At 39.0% G+C, this 16812-nt stretch overlaps 5 protein-coding genes across 7 annotated transcripts; 2 read left to right on the top strand and 3 right to left on the bottom strand.

Moving 5' to 3' along the window:
* Window positions 1-246: 246 nt before the first annotated feature.
* LOC115632884 (ubiquinone biosynthesis protein COQ9, mitochondrial) lies at window positions 247-4731 on the top strand. 2 transcript variants are annotated; one of them, XM_030530174.1, is made up of 4 exons: window positions 247-383; window positions 2956-3635; window positions 4271-4480; window positions 4543-4731. In XM_030530174.1, the coding sequence occupies exons 1-4, from the start codon at window positions 323-325 to the stop codon at window positions 4579-4581; spliced, it is 990 nt and encodes a 329-aa protein (XP_030386034.1). In that variant the 5' UTR covers window positions 247-322; the 3' UTR covers window positions 4582-4731. The 2 variants fall into 2 exon arrangements, with proteins under 2 accessions (XP_030386034.1, XP_030386026.1); XM_030530166.1 differs by having other exon boundaries at window positions 282-383; window positions 2953-3635.
* Window positions 470-2637, top strand: LOC115632876 (glomulin). The gene has a single exon (XM_030530154.1). It carries the CDS (start codon window positions 614-616, stop codon window positions 2498-2500), a length of 1887 nt encoding a protein of 628 aa, XP_030386014.1. The 5' UTR covers window positions 470-613; the 3' UTR covers window positions 2501-2637.
* Window positions 4732-5346: 615 nt separating the features above from the next.
* On the bottom strand, window positions 5347-6234 carry LOC115626989. Its single transcript, XM_030522544.1, has one exon. The coding sequence runs from the start codon at window positions 6115-6117 to the stop codon at window positions 5347-5349; it is 771 nt and encodes a 256-aa protein (XP_030378404.1). The 5' UTR covers window positions 6118-6234.
* A 314-nt stretch (window positions 6235-6548) lies between these two features.
* LOC115626205 (tyrosine-protein kinase receptor torso) lies at window positions 6549-14437 on the bottom strand. 2 transcript variants are annotated; one of them, XM_030521492.1, is made up of 16 exons: window positions 13915-14437; window positions 13503-13787; window positions 12446-12683; window positions 12294-12376; window positions 12067-12235; window positions 11835-12001; window positions 10391-10529; window positions 10199-10341; window positions 9895-10138; window positions 9664-9835; window positions 8816-9377; window positions 8661-8755; window positions 8481-8600; window positions 7081-7218; window positions 6848-7015; window positions 6549-6780 (listed from the first exon to the last, which is right to left on the bottom strand). In XM_030521492.1, exons 1-16 carry the CDS (start codon window positions 14140-14142, stop codon window positions 6723-6725), a joined length of 3009 nt encoding a protein of 1002 aa, XP_030377352.1. In that variant the 5' UTR covers window positions 14143-14437; the 3' UTR covers window positions 6549-6722. The 2 variants fall into 2 exon arrangements, with proteins under 2 accessions (XP_030377352.1, XP_030377361.1); XM_030521501.1 differs by having other exon boundaries at window positions 10199-10329.
* A 225-nt stretch (window positions 14438-14662) lies between these two features.
* On the bottom strand, window positions 14663-15703 carry LOC115634239. The gene is made up of 3 exons (XM_030531833.1): window positions 15209-15703; window positions 15038-15145; window positions 14663-14986 (listed from the first exon to the last, which is right to left on the bottom strand). The coding sequence occupies exons 1-3, from the start codon at window positions 15599-15601 to the stop codon at window positions 14771-14773; spliced, it is 717 nt and encodes a 238-aa protein (XP_030387693.1). The 5' UTR covers window positions 15602-15703; the 3' UTR covers window positions 14663-14770.
* Between the last annotated feature and the right edge of the window lie 1109 nt (window positions 15704-16812).

The raw sequence follows: 16812 nt of genomic DNA, 5'->3' as shown, positions 1-16812 counted from the left end.
TTTTGCTACCATCTCTAAAAAATATGAGGCGGCAAAACTGAATTTCTAAGTAGTTCAGAACAAATTATTTATTTATAGAAATTCAATTTCAATTAGAAATCTATGTCATTAGAAGACAACAATCAAGGTAGATTACTCCAAAGTGGTCTCTAACCAAGTAGCCACAATAATTAATTTGTACATATCTTTTGATCTGGCAGGGCCACATTTCAGTGTTGTTAAATGGCTCATTCTTGTCCAGCCCTAAAATTGGTTTCTCGCGCTGGTTGGCAAAGCGAAGAGGAAGAATTATTAGTTAGTTATTGACGTTCGGAGCGCAAATATGGCAAATGTACGGTGTTTGCAAAAACTATTTCGGTTACAAAAATTTGTGCTGCCTCTTAGTAAGTAAACCTCATATAAACGTTCACCTGTTACCGCTCAGGAGTGTCAGGTTTCGCGCCACAAAGTTTCGCAACCATTACGAAAGCATCATTGTGAACAGCTGTTTTGTGATTCCATTCTAGCAGGTCACAGTCTGTGCCGGTTTTCACTCATAAATTTTATATTTTTCTTGATTAAAAAGTGTCAAAATTATTACATAAATATAACGAAACTTAATAAAAGTATCACCATGGAGCCAGTTTGCGAAGCAGACGCGGCCGACAATCTGTTAAAATTAATAAGGCAGCTGATAGTTGAAGAGGCCTACGATGGAGTAAAAATGCTTTTCTACGGGCCCGATCCCAGCAAATGCGCCAAAAACTTGCACCTCATGCCTGCCATCGCAATGGACATTTACAATGAAATATGCTTTCCCAGTCTTAATGATGAAATTAATAGCGATGACCCAGAACTGTTTGATTGTAGCAATGAGTTGCTCAAATTGCTTGCCGACTACGCCCCGCTGGAGGACCTCATGTTGGAGCTGATGGAGAGAATAGAAGAGAGCAGAAGCCAGGCTGTCTTTTCGGCTTACATACGTGCGCTGCAAGTAGTGCTGTTACGTCATGGCAACCAGAAACCTCAGGCCCTAGAGTGGTGTTTAAATTCAGTGTTTACGCGCTTGCAAGAACTGCCGCTGCCCGCTTATCTGAGTGAGGGATATGATGCTGACCAAGCTCGCCTCCTCGAACAGGATCCGAAGGTGGAAGATTTGCTGGCGCATTACATCACAGTAGAGCTTTTCCTCGAGCCCCTTCTAACGGATGTTGCTGTAAAAGATGTGCCCACAGGCGCATGCCAAACATTTCGAGACTGCAGCATGAGCAGGCGGAACATATTAACATGCTTTTTGATTCAATTACTGGGCAAACCACTAGCACTGCTAGAACTTAGCTACGTCAAAAAGGACATGACCGTCTCGTATGTGCAGCAAATTGTGAAGAGCCTAACAGAACACGTTACGCAGTGCATAGGAGATCCCTATTATCTGCTAGGTTTGGTAGAAAAACGGGCGCGCTGGCAGCGAAAACTCGACGCTGCTAAGGGAGTCTTCGAGATGAGCAGCCAGAATGTATTTCTCATTGAAGAGAAGTTGCCGCTTCACGCTCTTGGCATGTACTATCACGCGCTCTTTGTGGGCAACCTGTTGCCCCCTAACGCACCCAAAGTATACTCATCACTTTTCCTGTTGGAAGCGGGCATTTATCTGGGGGCCGTACTATTGGAGCAGACCGAGCCCCCGCTTCAGTTCTCCGGCCTACGTCTCATCGAACATCTAGTGAGCGAATTAACTGTTGAAATACCAGAGGCATCCCTCCAGATGGAGGTGCACAAGCGCTTCTGTATGGCTCTGTGCAGTATCGTTGGTTACTCGCCGCAAGTGCCTCTACGCCAGCTGGGATTATGTGTTCTCCGCGACTATATATTAAGCTTTGGGCACTCTGGCAAGTATTTCATAATAAAGAATTTACTGGAGACACTTCAACACGACGGATTAATGGGCTACCTGAGTAGTATGTACAAGGATCTGGTGAACCAGGCATTGAACCAAAATGAAACGCTGCCAGAGGTCTATCATGGAGCACAGTTCCGGAGCATGCTACTATTAAGCGTGTGTTGTCTGCCGAACGACGTGAAATCGGATCTCCTAATGAATGCCGACCGTTTAAACAGTGCTCTAAATATTGTACGATACTTTGCGCTGAGGGACACGCTTAATCATACAGGGTTCTGGAATGTGATGCCCGAAATTGAGATAAAACTGTTGCAGCCACTGGGGAAGGCTCTAGATTTCTCCCTCGCACACTACAAAGCGTACAAGGATCGCGTGGTGAACGGTCAAAGTGCTTCGGATGATGCTATGATAAAGGAACAATTAAATATGCTCTCCATGAAAATAACAAACAGTGGCGTAGCGGGCGAGGGCGATAGCACAATGCCCGACATTGGACAGAAACAGAAACTTGAAGTTCTCGGCAGCTCCATAACCAGCCTCGAACAGCTACTCTATTTATATTTGCGTACCAATGAGTGCCTGGAGCAGAGTAGCCGCAAACGAAAGCAAACGGAGGTCTAAGAAATTAGGTTACTCATCTAATATACATATGTATGCTTGTTTACTGCCATAAGCAAAAATTGTAATCGTAGGGTAGAGAATACATCTTTACTAAAATACAAAAAAGTTCTACATATTATAAGTAGAATGACTAACGATGTGGTTTTCATCTCATACGTATTTTGGTTTGGGTTTTGGCATATCTGTCGTTATGTGTTAATTACCCGGCTGGCCGTGACTGACAAATGCGATCGAAAGCGACACTGGGGCAGTCCGGAGCGGGTAGGGCAGAGTTAAATGTTAATTACGCTAATTTATTGCGCATCTGTAGTTGTTAAGCACAACAACTGTTGCTTTCTATGACCGACTTTGAAGGCCGCACACAAACTTGGCGCGCATCTGTTAATTTATCGCTCATGTCTGCAATACTTTCGATACTATTATTACGACCAACCTCTTCTGATTATTTCTAGCAGCCCAGCATTGTGGCCATAATGCACACTTTCACACAGTAAAGCCAAGCCACCCACAGACACAGAGCAGGGTTTGGACACGCAACTATGCCAAGGACACAAGCAAATCCGGTGACGGAGCCACCGCGCAAACAGGCGTTGATGAGTTTCGTTCACGCGAGGAGCAACGTGAACGGGAACGTGATGCGGCCGAGATTAAACAGCAAGAAGAGACCAAAGAGCACGACACTCAAGACGAGGAGGAGCAAACAGCTAAACGCGCCAAAGTTGATGAAGTGCGCAACAAAATTTTAGACGCCGCTTTGCAGCACGTGCCACAGCACGGTTGGACGCGAAATGCGATTGTGCAGGGGGCCGAGGAATGCGGCTATCCAAGTGCAGTGCACGGCATGTTTCCTGAAGGCGGCTTTGCCCTGGTCTCCCACTTCAATGGTCGTTGCAACGCCCAACTGTTAAAGCACCTGCAAGGCGAGACAGACAATGGCCAGCGAGAGATCGAAAACCCGCTTGATTTTCTTGTCCAGGCCGTCCGCCATAGGCTAGAGATGATTGTGCCGTACAAGCAACAGTGGCCCCAAGCTATGGCGCTTATTGCGCAGCCACAGCATGCGTCCACAGCTCTAGCCCAGGTTCTAACGTTAGTCGATGATATTTGCTACTATTCCGGCGATCGCTCAGTAGATGTAAGTAAACAAGGAAAACTAATGCTATGCCCTGCACGAAGGGTCTGTCAGGCCGTTCTTTTGTATTGAGATCTTTTCAACGGAAACATTTAGGGTATCCCTAAACATCCCTCATTACTTCGTATATATGCCATTAGAATTTCCCTCATCCATGATTCTGATATTTTTACTTAGCATCTACATATATGTTCTTCGTTAATGATTAATAATTTTTCTTTTTATACTACGTACCTGAAAGGTACAAGAGCATATGTATCCGAACACTTAGATCCCAGAGACTATAAAGGATACAGACAACAAACTTTGTGCACAGATGCACACCCACTCTCCCGTAATTCGTTTTTTCTTACATAACTCCATTTGTATAAACACCTAAATTACAGAGACAATTAAAACCGGTTGTGCTTATGTAGTTTCGTCCTGATAAAGAAAGTTAAAGACATACAATGACGCAACTCCGATGAAAATGTTGCTTATTGTATTCTTATTACAGTTTTGTTTATTGTTTTTTTTATTCTTTTTATAAATATTCTACACTTGCTTAAAAAAGTTTTATTTGCTTTAGGCCTGTGCTGAGGCCTGTGTCTTCAAAATTTAATTTTTTTAAATGTTACTAATTATTGCTTTTTCTGCAGTTCGGCTGGTATACGCGACGCATCGGTCTGGCTACCATATTAAAGATGACCGAGCTCTATATGCTGCAGGACACATCGCCATCGCATACCAACACATGGGAGTTTCTTAAGAATCGGATGGATGAGGCGGTTCAATTACAAATGATGCTCGCACAAACCGAAGGCATGACGCACACGTTTCAACGGTCCTTCAACTCGGCATTCATAACAGTAAGCATTCTTGCTATCGAAATTAAATCCATATCTTACACTAATCCCATTTTTGTTTGTAGGCGCGCAACATTTTAGGTTTGGGCTACAATCGAAACTAGAGGGGATGAGCACTTCAAATGCTATGGCTAAATATATACAAAGATCTTTGTACATTAATATTGTATTTAATATTTTGTTGCACTAAGGGGCTAAATTTTATGTGTTTCTTAATCTAAATCACACGACTTGTTAATATACTACGTATAGTATATTGCACTTTTATTCAATTTCCAATACGCAGATAGGTTATACCTATAGACAGGCAGTTTCGAGTGAATGGATGATCAGGGATCGTGCCAACAGCAAAATTAGTGCTATAGAGGTGTATAGCTACATTTGAAAATTTTAGAGTGAAAATTATAAATGCTTATACACGCATTTAATTTATATGAAATGAACAATTTAAGTATGCTGCGCACAAAGCGACCAAACTAATGACGAAATACAATCTACCTCAAGCTGGCTACTATATTGTTTATAAATGTATATATTTAACTTCATTTGTTAATTAAGAAAGCGAGAATTTAGTATCCAACGTAGCTGCAACATTGGCTTAAAATTGGCAAACAACAAGTGGATGTTTTGATTGTTCGGGTAATTAGAACAAGTAAGTTTTTAAGTTCAGTTTTTACTTCTCTTTCGCAATTTATTGGAAACATTCAAAAGCTTTTAGGTGTAAATCTTCAGCACCTTCCAATTTCTTAGTAACAAATCCGCAAAATGTACACGTGCCGAGCGTCTGGCGGCAATGGGGAAGCATCAGGTGCTTAGCATTTGCCGCCATGAGTTCAACAGCTTATACACCCCGTAAGGCTTAAATGTATTTAAATGCGTCGCCAATCGCATCGTGTTCTTGACAGTTTACCTGTAATATCCCTGTAGGAACGTTTCGGTAACATTTTCGCATTTCTTTCTGCCGCCGTGACCGAATAGAAATCTGATATGCTCCTGCACACATCTGGTTTTCTCCTAACTTGCTGATGCTTGCCAAACATAGTGTCCAGCTTGATTTCATCGATGGCTTGCAAAAGCAGACCCTTCTCATTACCCGGTATATGTTTCGTGAGTTTGACCAGCACATCCTGGGGACCCAGCAGTTCAAGGACCTTCCCATCGTCGATGCCATTATTATACCATTTATACTTGGCATTTAGCTGCCGTACATGGCGCACATAATTCTGGATCATGAGGAGCAGCGCTCCTATCATAAAGGGCTCCAACGGACTCGTCACATTTCCCCTCTTATCCAAAAAGCACTCAAAGTCGGCTTCCAAGTTCTTGACAAACGACAATTGAAAGCTCCGACGCCTTCGGACAATGCGCACCCAATCGAGGTAATTGGTGAAGAGCAAGTGGAAGAGCATCACATGCACCGTCTTGGTGGAGCAATTCAGACGTTCGGCTAAATTGGAGACCAGTCGACTATTTATTTGCAGCCAGCGTTTGTGGGGCTTGCGACACAGACATGTGTCTCCGTTGCTCCGGGGAGACTCCAACCTGCAGCCGTGCGCAATCGCCCTCACAGGACATTCCGAACAGACATAGGGTATAGGATCACAAGGGATCTGTCGCATATTGCAGCAGTGTATGCACATTTTGAAGCTCTGTTATTAAAAAAACAACTTTTATACAATTTTGTTTCTCTGGACCTTTTAAAATTTGAAAAAACTATGCTCATGACAAATGAAATAAATATCCACCTGATAGATTAGGTAAAAAAATATTTAGTTTATGATACTATGATGTACTATGTACATGATGTACTATGATAAGGAATATCTTAGATCAAAAATAATTATTTCGTAGGTTTTACGTCAACAATTGAACTACTTCAGAGACCTGAAGATCGTCGATGTGAAAGATCACTACCCTTTTACCTATCCTCCCAGTTAAAACGTCTAATAATAAACTATTTTGATTCTCTTATAATTATATTTTGCTCTCCATATACAGTACATCATAAAATTCGCGTTATTTGTAACATTTGCGTCAAGCTTACACACAAACTTAATATAAACAAATTAAATACAAACATATACTATATGGTATATATATAAATTTAAGACTTAAATCAGATACAAATACTCGTATGTACAAACAAATAAAAACGAATGAAGAAAATCATTTTCATTTCCCAGATAGACACAACGATGGATCTTAAAAAAAATATATAATATTGTGGAATCTAAGAATCTGTTTACTACTCCAGTGGCTGCAAATAGTGACCCTCGTCGCCGCCCGCCTGCTGTTGCATTTTGCTAGGATAAAAGGAAATAATATCTTAGGACTTGACAAATTTGAAAGCACAGCCCCAAAAATGCTCACATTTGCTGTAGAGTTCGTTGTTTATTGGCCTCCTGTTGTTGCTGTTGTTTCTGACGTTGCGGCACCGCTCCAGTGGCCAATATCATGGCAGTCAGGCGATGCTTTATGCCTGTGAAGGTGGGCCGTTGGGCGGGTATGGAGCACCAGCAGCTCTCCATTAAGGCAAACCTGCAGTGGGATTGTACAGATTTTATATAATATAATTATAATAATAATAATAATTGGCATTATACATTTCATCCGGGCACCCCTCCGGTCGTTTCATGCGTTGTCCCTGGCGCAGTAATTGCAGCAAGTCGCTGGGTGCCACCGATGGGTAGGGCATGCCACCTAATGTTGTTATCTCATAGAGCAGCACTCCAAAGGACCAGCTTCAAGAGGTGTTTCAGATACAAAGGTAAATAATTTAATAGTTATACTTGTACATTCGTTAAAAAGCATTTTTTCTGATACAAAAGAACAGGAGAGTTAAATAGTTGCCCCTATTCTATAGAACTATAGAAATCGAAAAGAAAATCACTAGAAACATATAAGGAATTTCCAAAAACAACAGCATTCTTGTATAAGAACTATTTAAAAAAAAATAAGTTACTACAGTGCTTTATGTTTTTTAAGTCAAAAATAAATAGGAACAGACATGCGGCTAATCAACTTATCTAAGCCAGTGGGGATCCGAATATTTGATATTGAAACAGTTTAAAATTGTTCATTTTCGAACATTTTAGCAGAGCACAGGATAACATTTTCTAAAGTAATTAAGAATATTATGCAACTGCTCATAAAATGTTGTGAAACTTCTACGAATTGTTATGTGCAAGTATTGTTTAGTTATCTATCGTATTTTTTAATTACTGAACCCTTTAGGCATTTCAGATTCGGATTAAAATTATTACAAAGTATAGAACAGAAATAATACTTTGGATTTTACAATTACTGCTATTATTTCTATTTTTTTTCTTTCTTTTAAAAATACTTTACGTTCCACTAGTATTCTTAAATGGGGGCTGCTAATAACTACTCTTCTGTCTTTAAATCACAAAATAATTATTGACGTAACATTGCTGAAATGTAAGCTAGAATATCCTTCTGTGTCCAGGAAAAGTGAAATTCTGCATACGAACACGTTCTCTTTCAATTATTAACGCCAAAGGTAACATAAACAAATGATATTATTAGGCCTTTTCTCTAAACTTAAAGTGATGTGGATACCAGATCACCATATAAACGAATTCTCTAACATTACAGCACAAAGTGTTATAAATCTAACACAGATATTAACGGCAAACCTCAATGTAAATTAAAAAATATATTAAAAACTTCAATATATTAAGATTGATCCTCATAGTGATACCTACTTGTAAATCTCGATCATATATTTCGACATGCTGAACTAAAAATTTCTGTTACTCGAACATTTTGTTAGAAATTGTAATTGTACAAGCAATCAGAAAATAAGTCTTTGGTAACATCGAACGAACGCACCAGAATATGGAATTTGTAAGATTCTTAAAACTAAGAAATCCCTACCACATAAGGGATAGGGAGGTACAGGGAGCTTCGTTAAACATAAAGTTAGCATTTCATCTGTTACTATTTGTTAGCCTTAATAAAATAAATAAATAATATTACTTACACATCGCTCTGACTGGTATAAACCTGATGGGTGAGCGACTCCAATGCCAGCCATTTGATGGGCAACTTACCGCCGCTGGATTTCCGATAGACATTCTCGTGGTATACATCGCGACTTAGACTGCAAATAAATAAATCACCTGTTGTAGTGCCGGCCTAAAAACACGCTCTAAGAACGTACCCAAAATCAGCTATTTTGATTGTTCGGTCCATTGAGATCAGTACGTTACGAGCCGCCAAGTCGCGATGAACGACCTTGTTCTGAGCAAGAAATTCCTAGGAAATGAACAAAATATGAATATGCGTACATTTTAGGAAAGTTTAAAAAAGCTGTACCATGCCAACGGCCACCTGCTGTGCAATATCCAATAGGTCTGCATAAGTAAGTGGTTCTCGTTTCCTGCCCATACCCATTTGCACCGGTTCGGTATCGAAATATTCCTTGTTTTCAACCGTAATTGTCTGAAACTTTTGGCTGCTCTCTTTACGCATAGCGCCCGATCCCCGACACCTGCACCTCTCAGCATGCTCTCTACTTAACATTGCACTCGTTGGTGCAGTGGTGCCAATATTCTCTATTTCTGGTTCTGGAACTATCTTGCCGTTCCCGACCTCTTGCATGCCATATGACTTGTTGTCCGCCGCATGGCTGGCTCTTCTCGGCACGGTCAACGAGTAGGTCTCAACAGTATTTGTAATGGTCGTCACATCATGTGTTGTGAGGTCTTCGTTTTCCTCCTCAATTAGTTCCAATGTGTGGTGAAGGTGCATTGAGTGGTTCATTTCCTCAATGCGTGTGCCCTGCTGAGCTGCAAGATCGTCCTTTCTCGTCTGTCCAAATGGGTGTCGATCATGCATTCTGCGTGCATTACCTTCCTGGCGAAGCTTCCACTCCTCGCTGCATGCAATCTTATTATTGTAGCATGCAACACACATAACCCCTCCCCAAGGGCGTACGCAGGGTGGGGGGCAGTGGAGGCCGTTACCCCCCTGCAACAAATTTTGCATATTAAGTCGACCACACGTTTATTATTATGACGCACTATTTCGCCTTAAAATGGAACTGAGTTGGATTTATTGAAGTTTTTTCATTGCATTATTTAATCAAAATTTTAATTTTTTGGCTCCCCCTCCCCCTTTGTTAGAAGCTGCGTACGCCCTTGCCCCTCCCTCTTTCAACTTACCGCAAAAAGTTCTGTAAATTTCCCAACCCGCAATACTCAATCAATAACATCATACGGCTCGCACACTTGGTCGAATAGCCCACAATGCTCACAATATTGGGATGTTTGCCCACCGATCTCAGCACTTTAATTTCGCATTTAAAAGCCTGCACATCCTCCTCGCTGGGATTGTCTATTGGGTGAGGGGGGAATATAAAGACACATGAAAACATCCGATTGGGTGTCGCTCACCTTTCAATAGCTTGACGGCCACTTGGCGTTTTTGGAAGATTCCTCGTCGCACCAGCCCAAAGGCACCCTCTCCCAGAACATCCTGCAGCAGCACATCCTGCGAATCGATCTCCAACTCATCTTCTAGCTCAAGATTATCGTCTGCTTGGGGCGCATCTAAGCAAGTGCTGTTATCCATGATTGTCACATGAAAATCGCTCGCTTGAATAGTCGTTGGTCTTGTATTGGATTTCAGTTCCTTGGCCTATAAATCCCACAGACAATATTGTATAGCTGCACAATAGGCGTGAGTATTACGAAATACCTCTAAATACTTGCAGCGTTGACGGTAACGTCGCAACTTGGCCTTGCGCTGCCAAATCGTGAAAGTGCTCAAGCCAATGATGCAGAAAAGGGGCACAATGAGGAACAGTACCAGCTTATTGTAGTCGGAATCTATGGAATGGACTAATATTTATGTTTTAAAACCCAATTGTGTGTATCTTTCAATTCCCACCTTCTGGCCACACAGTTGGTGGCACTTTATTGAGAAATATATCCGTAACATTACTACCGCCTTGCGTGTAAGCCACCAAGTGCACCTCAAAAGTAGCGCCAAGTATTTCGATATGTGGTATGTAATAGAAACACGCCTCCTTCAAGTTAAATAAAAGATAGTTAGTTCAGAAGAAAATTGCAATACTATTATTGTTCTCCCATTCAATGAAAATGAGAAATTTGCTATTCATCAGTTATTTTTTAATTTATTTTTTCTTTACACATTTAATTTAAATAAGAGTCGCACACCCGATATCTTGGCCGTAGCGAGGGGGGTGCAAAGCGGGCAGCTGCCCCCCTCTAGATTCTGAACGGATCAAAAATTACATATTTTTCTAACCGTTTGCACGCCACTTTCTTTTTTTCGCAGCCGGTGTTATTCATCTAGGTTTCAATCATTTTAAAGTATGTACACGTATGTACTTGTATATACGAGTATATATAATTTATCATTTATGTAAGAAAACAAAATTTCAAATTCTTAAATTTTATACTCTCGATGTCGCACGGGACCAAATTTATATTAGTTCCACGATCACAAATCTTCTTATTTTTTAGCAAGTTTTTTTTACATTTTGTTGCATTCAAAATTTCAAATTTTCATTATTTTGAATTTCTTTTTTCCCTATTTTTCCATATTTTTCATGTGTTTTTTGTATAGTGGAAATCATTTGATAGTAAAAAATCGGCCAAAAAAATCTTGCCCCTCCTGGACTAAATCCTGGCTACGCCCATGCGCAGCTACCAAAATTGCTTTAAAAATTATAATCAAAGGAGGAAAAGGAAGGACTATCGAAAATGCTTATAATAATTATGTCTGAGTGATAACTTGAGCGTATTTGTGGCAGAATGTGATTCGAAAAAATCCTGGGTACAAAGAGATTATGGTCTGTCGGATTCGTTATATTTATTTTTTTTTATCATTTTTATAGGCTTTTCTATTTCTTTAGTTTTATTTAGTTTAAGTTCTCTATTGCATTGATTTTTTATATATATATTTTTTTCTTTTGCATCGACTGCATTGTTTGTCGATGAAATAAATAAACTATATTACTATATAAACAATATTTAAATGTAGTTCTAAGCAATTTTTCACAAGTTCTAAAGCTTACTATTACTTAAATTTTAATGTCTTTATTATAACTTTTAAGTAATTCGCAAAAGTCTCAATCTCATGAAACGAAGTTTCGGAACTTTTTTTAAAACCATTCATAATGAGTTTTTTAATTGGCCTAACTTTTATCCAAATACCACTATTTTGAACTTCAACTTAATAATTAAATTAAAGCCGTTTTTAACATAAAATATCACTTACCTGTCACAGCGATATTTAAAAGTATTATTTAAAACTGATATTTATATACAGATGTTCTTGGTGGTAATTATGGGGTTATATTATTTACCTTTGAAATTTGAAAGGATTTACTCTTTCTGCCCTCATGCAAGTCTAGTATGTACAGGGTGTAGTTGTCAGGCAGATATTGGGGCAGCGTCCAGCTTATATTCATGGATAGGTTGTCTGGCTCGTAATGATGCTGCAACACAGTCAAATTGGTGGGCTTCAATGGGGCTGTGAACCGATATTAACGAAATCAACTCTGGTTTAAATCCCCTCAAAGAACATCACAAACTTACGACATATTGTGTAATTAAAGTGGAACCAATCCACGCAAGAGGGTGCCCGAAACACAATCCAATCCATATCGCTTTCTAATGAGTTCTTTGGGTTCACAGTACGCATGCCTACATTGTATTGTCGTCCCAGCTCAATGTCCTTAATGGTATGCAGATATAACTGATATGGCTGCGGAAGAAAGGACCTTAGTGGTAGAAAAGACATTAGCAGAGCGAAAAACACTTACATCGCGAATTTCCACTGGTGTGGGCAAGCTCATGCTATGGCTGTCAGTTGAATAACAAATGATATCAAAGAAACAATTATGTTCTGAAAAAAAGAAAAGGAGAGCACCAAGTATTTTGGGGGCGACCAAAGACAGTTAAATAAAATACACACCTGCTGAATGCCGCCACTCGATTTCTGCCGCTATACGTTTCTCCTCGGCACTCTGTTTGACGAATCGACGCAGCTTCATTTCACCCATTTTACTGGGCTGGTAGCTTCGACGCAGAGTGGCAAACGTTTCCTCATTTGCTATGAGGGAGTACTCGCCATTTCCGTGCACGGCCAGAACTGTAATATTGTAGGCTGTTTTATATGTCAGATTGCCAACTGTGATGAACTTGTCATCCGACTGGAAATGGAAAGTAATTTTAGACTTGTAATAAGTAATCCGCCTGATTATCGGGTATCCAACAATGCTACGAAATAGTTTAAAATAAAATATCTTTATTTCATTTTGACAAAATTACATATCCTTCGCTACCTTTAGTTTTAATGGTAGGTTTTAAAGCTTTTAATGTGGATTAATATTCAACTCGAGACATCTCCATATAGCATTATCGGTATATCAGACTGTGTGCTTAAATCAGTAGACCTTGCAGAAAGACTTCTTACTAAAGAATGCTGATCATCTTTGCAAACTCTAAACTGCGCTTGGGTTTTGGTAAAACCCGTAAACTCCGGCAGTTCTTGTATTTGGTTGTCAAAACTTATTTCCGTTCCTATTCAAGAAACGGATTTGGAATTACAAAAGCAGCGACCCATCAAGGTTAGAAGAATGTATACTTGATCAAAAAGGATTTATGAATAAAGACAGTCATCATCAATTCATCTTTCTAATTTTCCATCAATGCATTACAAACTAATGATCTAAAACTTCCTATTCAAGGAATAAATTCATTTATCCAATTTTCCATCAATGCATTACAAACTAATGATCTAAGACTTCCCATTCAAGGAACAGAATTGGACCGGTGACCCATCAAGGTTAATGGAATGTGAAATGAATTAAAATTGATCATGAAAGATTTTTTAATAAAAGCTGACAATTGATTCATTTTCATCTTTCCAATATTTCAATCAAAAACTAATGGTCTAAAAAGAAATGAGTTTTATTTGGAATAGATATGGGAGTTGTGAATATTCGATGATTTTAGTGTGTGGAACTCACCAAATAAATGATAGAGTCTGCAATATTCATATTTGCAGGAATCACTTTGACAATGAACAAGGCATCAGTCGAATTCTCCCGCAGTGCTGCTTGGGGATCCTCCAATACCGAGATATTTCTCCAGCCGTACTCCACCCAATCAATGCGAAACATTAGACTGGAGTCGGTACGGCATATCATTTGGAGTTGGAAATTTTCTTGGATCTTTCGCGAAGAGGGAACTGTTGTATTGACCCAGACCATGTCGTTGTTGTCTTCACAAATTTTGAGGCAGTTTTCAAAATGCTGCCAAGGCAAACAGAAAACCAAATGGAGTTAATTGATGCATGAACAATGAACAATTGTTTCTTCATTGATCGTCTGTGGCGCAGCAATGATCTAAATATTCAAATGAGAAACGGTGATCACTCACGTCATTTTGTTGTTGTTGTTGTTGTTGTTGTTGCGGCTTTTGTTGTTGTGGCAGAGTTGGGGACAATATAATATTCCGATGTTCGTGCTCCAAACAGCGTTTTGTGCAGGCGGCCACTCCGAGCAACGTCGCATCCTCGGACAATTGACGCGTTAACTGCTTATCGCCCTGATTGCTGCCAATGAGGAACCAAAAAACCAATGCATATTTGGCATAAAGCAGCAACATTGTATACTATGTACTTAGTTGTAATCAGCAAAAAAAAAATGTAAATGTACAAAGTTCTTCGACTTTCTTGGTGGACACGATTAATGCATTTTTCACTTCCACTCTACGTTTACTAGTTATTCGTATTAATGTGCGTATTTCTTGGACTTTCAGCGGTTTTGTTTATTTCTATATTGAACTCTCATTATATTTTTGTACACTCGTATTATACAGTTACATTTGCTGCAATAATAATGAACATTTTTTGTCTGGCCTTTAAAACCTGCGCTCCTATTGTCTGGCAAGATCGCACGTCAATCCTCTCTGGGCTTGCGACCAAGACTGAAAGACACATGGGCGAGGAAAAGGAAATGTCAAAGCAGAATTGCGAAAAAAAAAAACAAAGGAAGGGAAAAGGGTGTAAAACCGAATTAATAAACTGCTTTTGTTTTCGTTCTGTTATACATTGGACTCATTTGTAATGCAAAAACTTTTCGTCTTTTCGTCATAGACCCAACAAAGACAATCGGGGAAATGCAACTCATTGTAGGGTATTGGGTTTTATTACACTTATTCACAATTTTTATTTATACATATGTATTTATAATTCAATTCTGCAATTTTTTGTGACTTTACTTGAATTTTGAAATTAAAGCTCATCCGCTAGTGGATGACCTGTACGATCGAAAAAGCTTAAGATATTAGAACACATTGCAATAACATCCAGATCGCGTGTCGAGGGAAACACTCTACCCAGAAACTCTATAAGCGCGGGCTGTTCGCGAACCACATTGAAATACTCTTCTTCAGATATAACCATGTCTCTGTCTAAATCAAATTTCATGAATATCACTTCCGTCATATCCTAAAGGAATAGAATGGTGAAAATGCCTAGAGACTTAATAGAAAAACTCACTGTTCGCAATTCGAAAATCTCATCTTCATCATCACCTTCGAAGAACTTGTCCACCCAGCGGGTTACAACCTCGCGATCCAAACAGCCACGTTCCGTGGTATCATATACCTTAATATAAATGATATTTATAATCTGTCAGAGTTAAAAGTAATTAGACGTCGTTTAGCTTACACTGAATGCAAATTGCATACGTAAATCCAAACTTTCTGAAAAGTATATGGAGAAGAGCCTTATAAACGACACCAAAGAGCAGTATCGATCATATGTGAACTTTGGATCGTTAATCGTATCATCATAGCGGCTTATGCGACTAACTATGATGGCGTTAATCTCGCGATCTGAAATATGAAAGAACATCTCTATCATCCTGCTCAGCTGTACCGTGGTCATGTATTTGGCCCGGGATCCGTTCTCCAGCACGAACTTGTGGTAGATCAACACCAGGGAGAGCAGCTCGCAGCGCTGGAACTGCGATGTTTTTTCCATGCGTAGCACGATCGGTGCATATAAATAATTGAAGCGCGCATTTTCCATATAGTCTAGCGAGGCATCGAGGTTCTTCATTTTGGCACTTTCTCAGTAATTTGGCAAACGCTATAAACAATAATAATTACTGCTAAATTTAAGTGGCGCGAATGTTATCGAAACTTAACTAAAAAGTTAAATTTACTTAAAAAGAAAAATTATTGAAATTTTACATTACACTGACATTTCATAAGAAATTTATGAACAAGCTTGAGTTTTTTTGTATGTACTTCTAAGCAAATTTTTTTTTAAAATCATTCTGACGTTATCGTTATATTTGGTTTATATTTTAAGGTATTTCTTAAGCAATCAAAATAGTAAAAAAAACAATAATGCAATCTACAATTTCACTTTTCTTATTGGTGTCCAAGTAAGATGCTTTCAACTGTTCACGCACATAATTATAAAGAATTCATTGAAAAGATTATAAATCTTTGATAGCCTCATTTGAATACAAACCCAAGTACCAGACGCTCTAAAATCGTCAGAGTTCAGTTAATTTTAAATGCTTTGCATTGGAAAATGCAAGATAGTCCATCAGTGATTTAAAGGTTATTTTCTTTTGAAGAACACACTGGCTAAAAATGCTTAAATCTAAAAATGTTACACCATAAATTTATTTATTTCATAGCATTCTTTAATAAATTCTAATAATATTGTACCAGCTATTGGAGCTTCAAGCGTATTCGGTTAAGTTCTGCGCAGTCTCAAGAGAGAAAACTGCAATATAAGAGACAACACATTATCCTAATACGTGTACATATACAAGTATGTACATGTACATATATTCTTGCTATCGGGCTTTCCAGTGCCTGTTCCTAAAAATTCAGTTGTCATTCTGCTTTCAACGAGGCATGGTGGGCCATGATGCTGTAAAAATGAAGAATTCACGGAACAAATTTAACCCGAAACTGTTTGTTGATGTTTCTTCTAAGGACTGTTTACCTCTGCATGTTGTCATCTGAGCAGCACGCCTGTCGCTATGCAACAGTTTTTAGCACTTGGTACACACATATATTTACATATGTAGGTGCAGAAATGTGCTAAAATCCCAATAAATTCAATTCTGAGCCATTATATTTGTAGCCACGAACTCACCGAAATAAGATTTGTAGTATTACTTCCAAAGTAAATTTAAAATGTAATATTTGATAGATCAATAGTTTTCCTTATATTGACTTCGAATTTATCTGGGAAGCATAAAGCAACAGTTTGTCGCTTACTGTTGTTATTATAAAAGTGTACCGGAT

This window comes from Scaptodrosophila lebanonensis, unplaced genomic scaffold (assembly GCF_003285725.1).
Source record: "Scaptodrosophila lebanonensis strain 11010-0011.00,11010-0021.00 unplaced genomic scaffold, SlebRS2 tig00000001-arrow-pilon, whole genome shotgun sequence".
Classification (NCBI taxonomy): Eukaryota; Metazoa; Arthropoda; class Insecta; order Diptera; family Drosophilidae; genus Scaptodrosophila; species Scaptodrosophila lebanonensis.
This window is presented reverse-complemented; position numbering and strand designations above follow the sequence as displayed.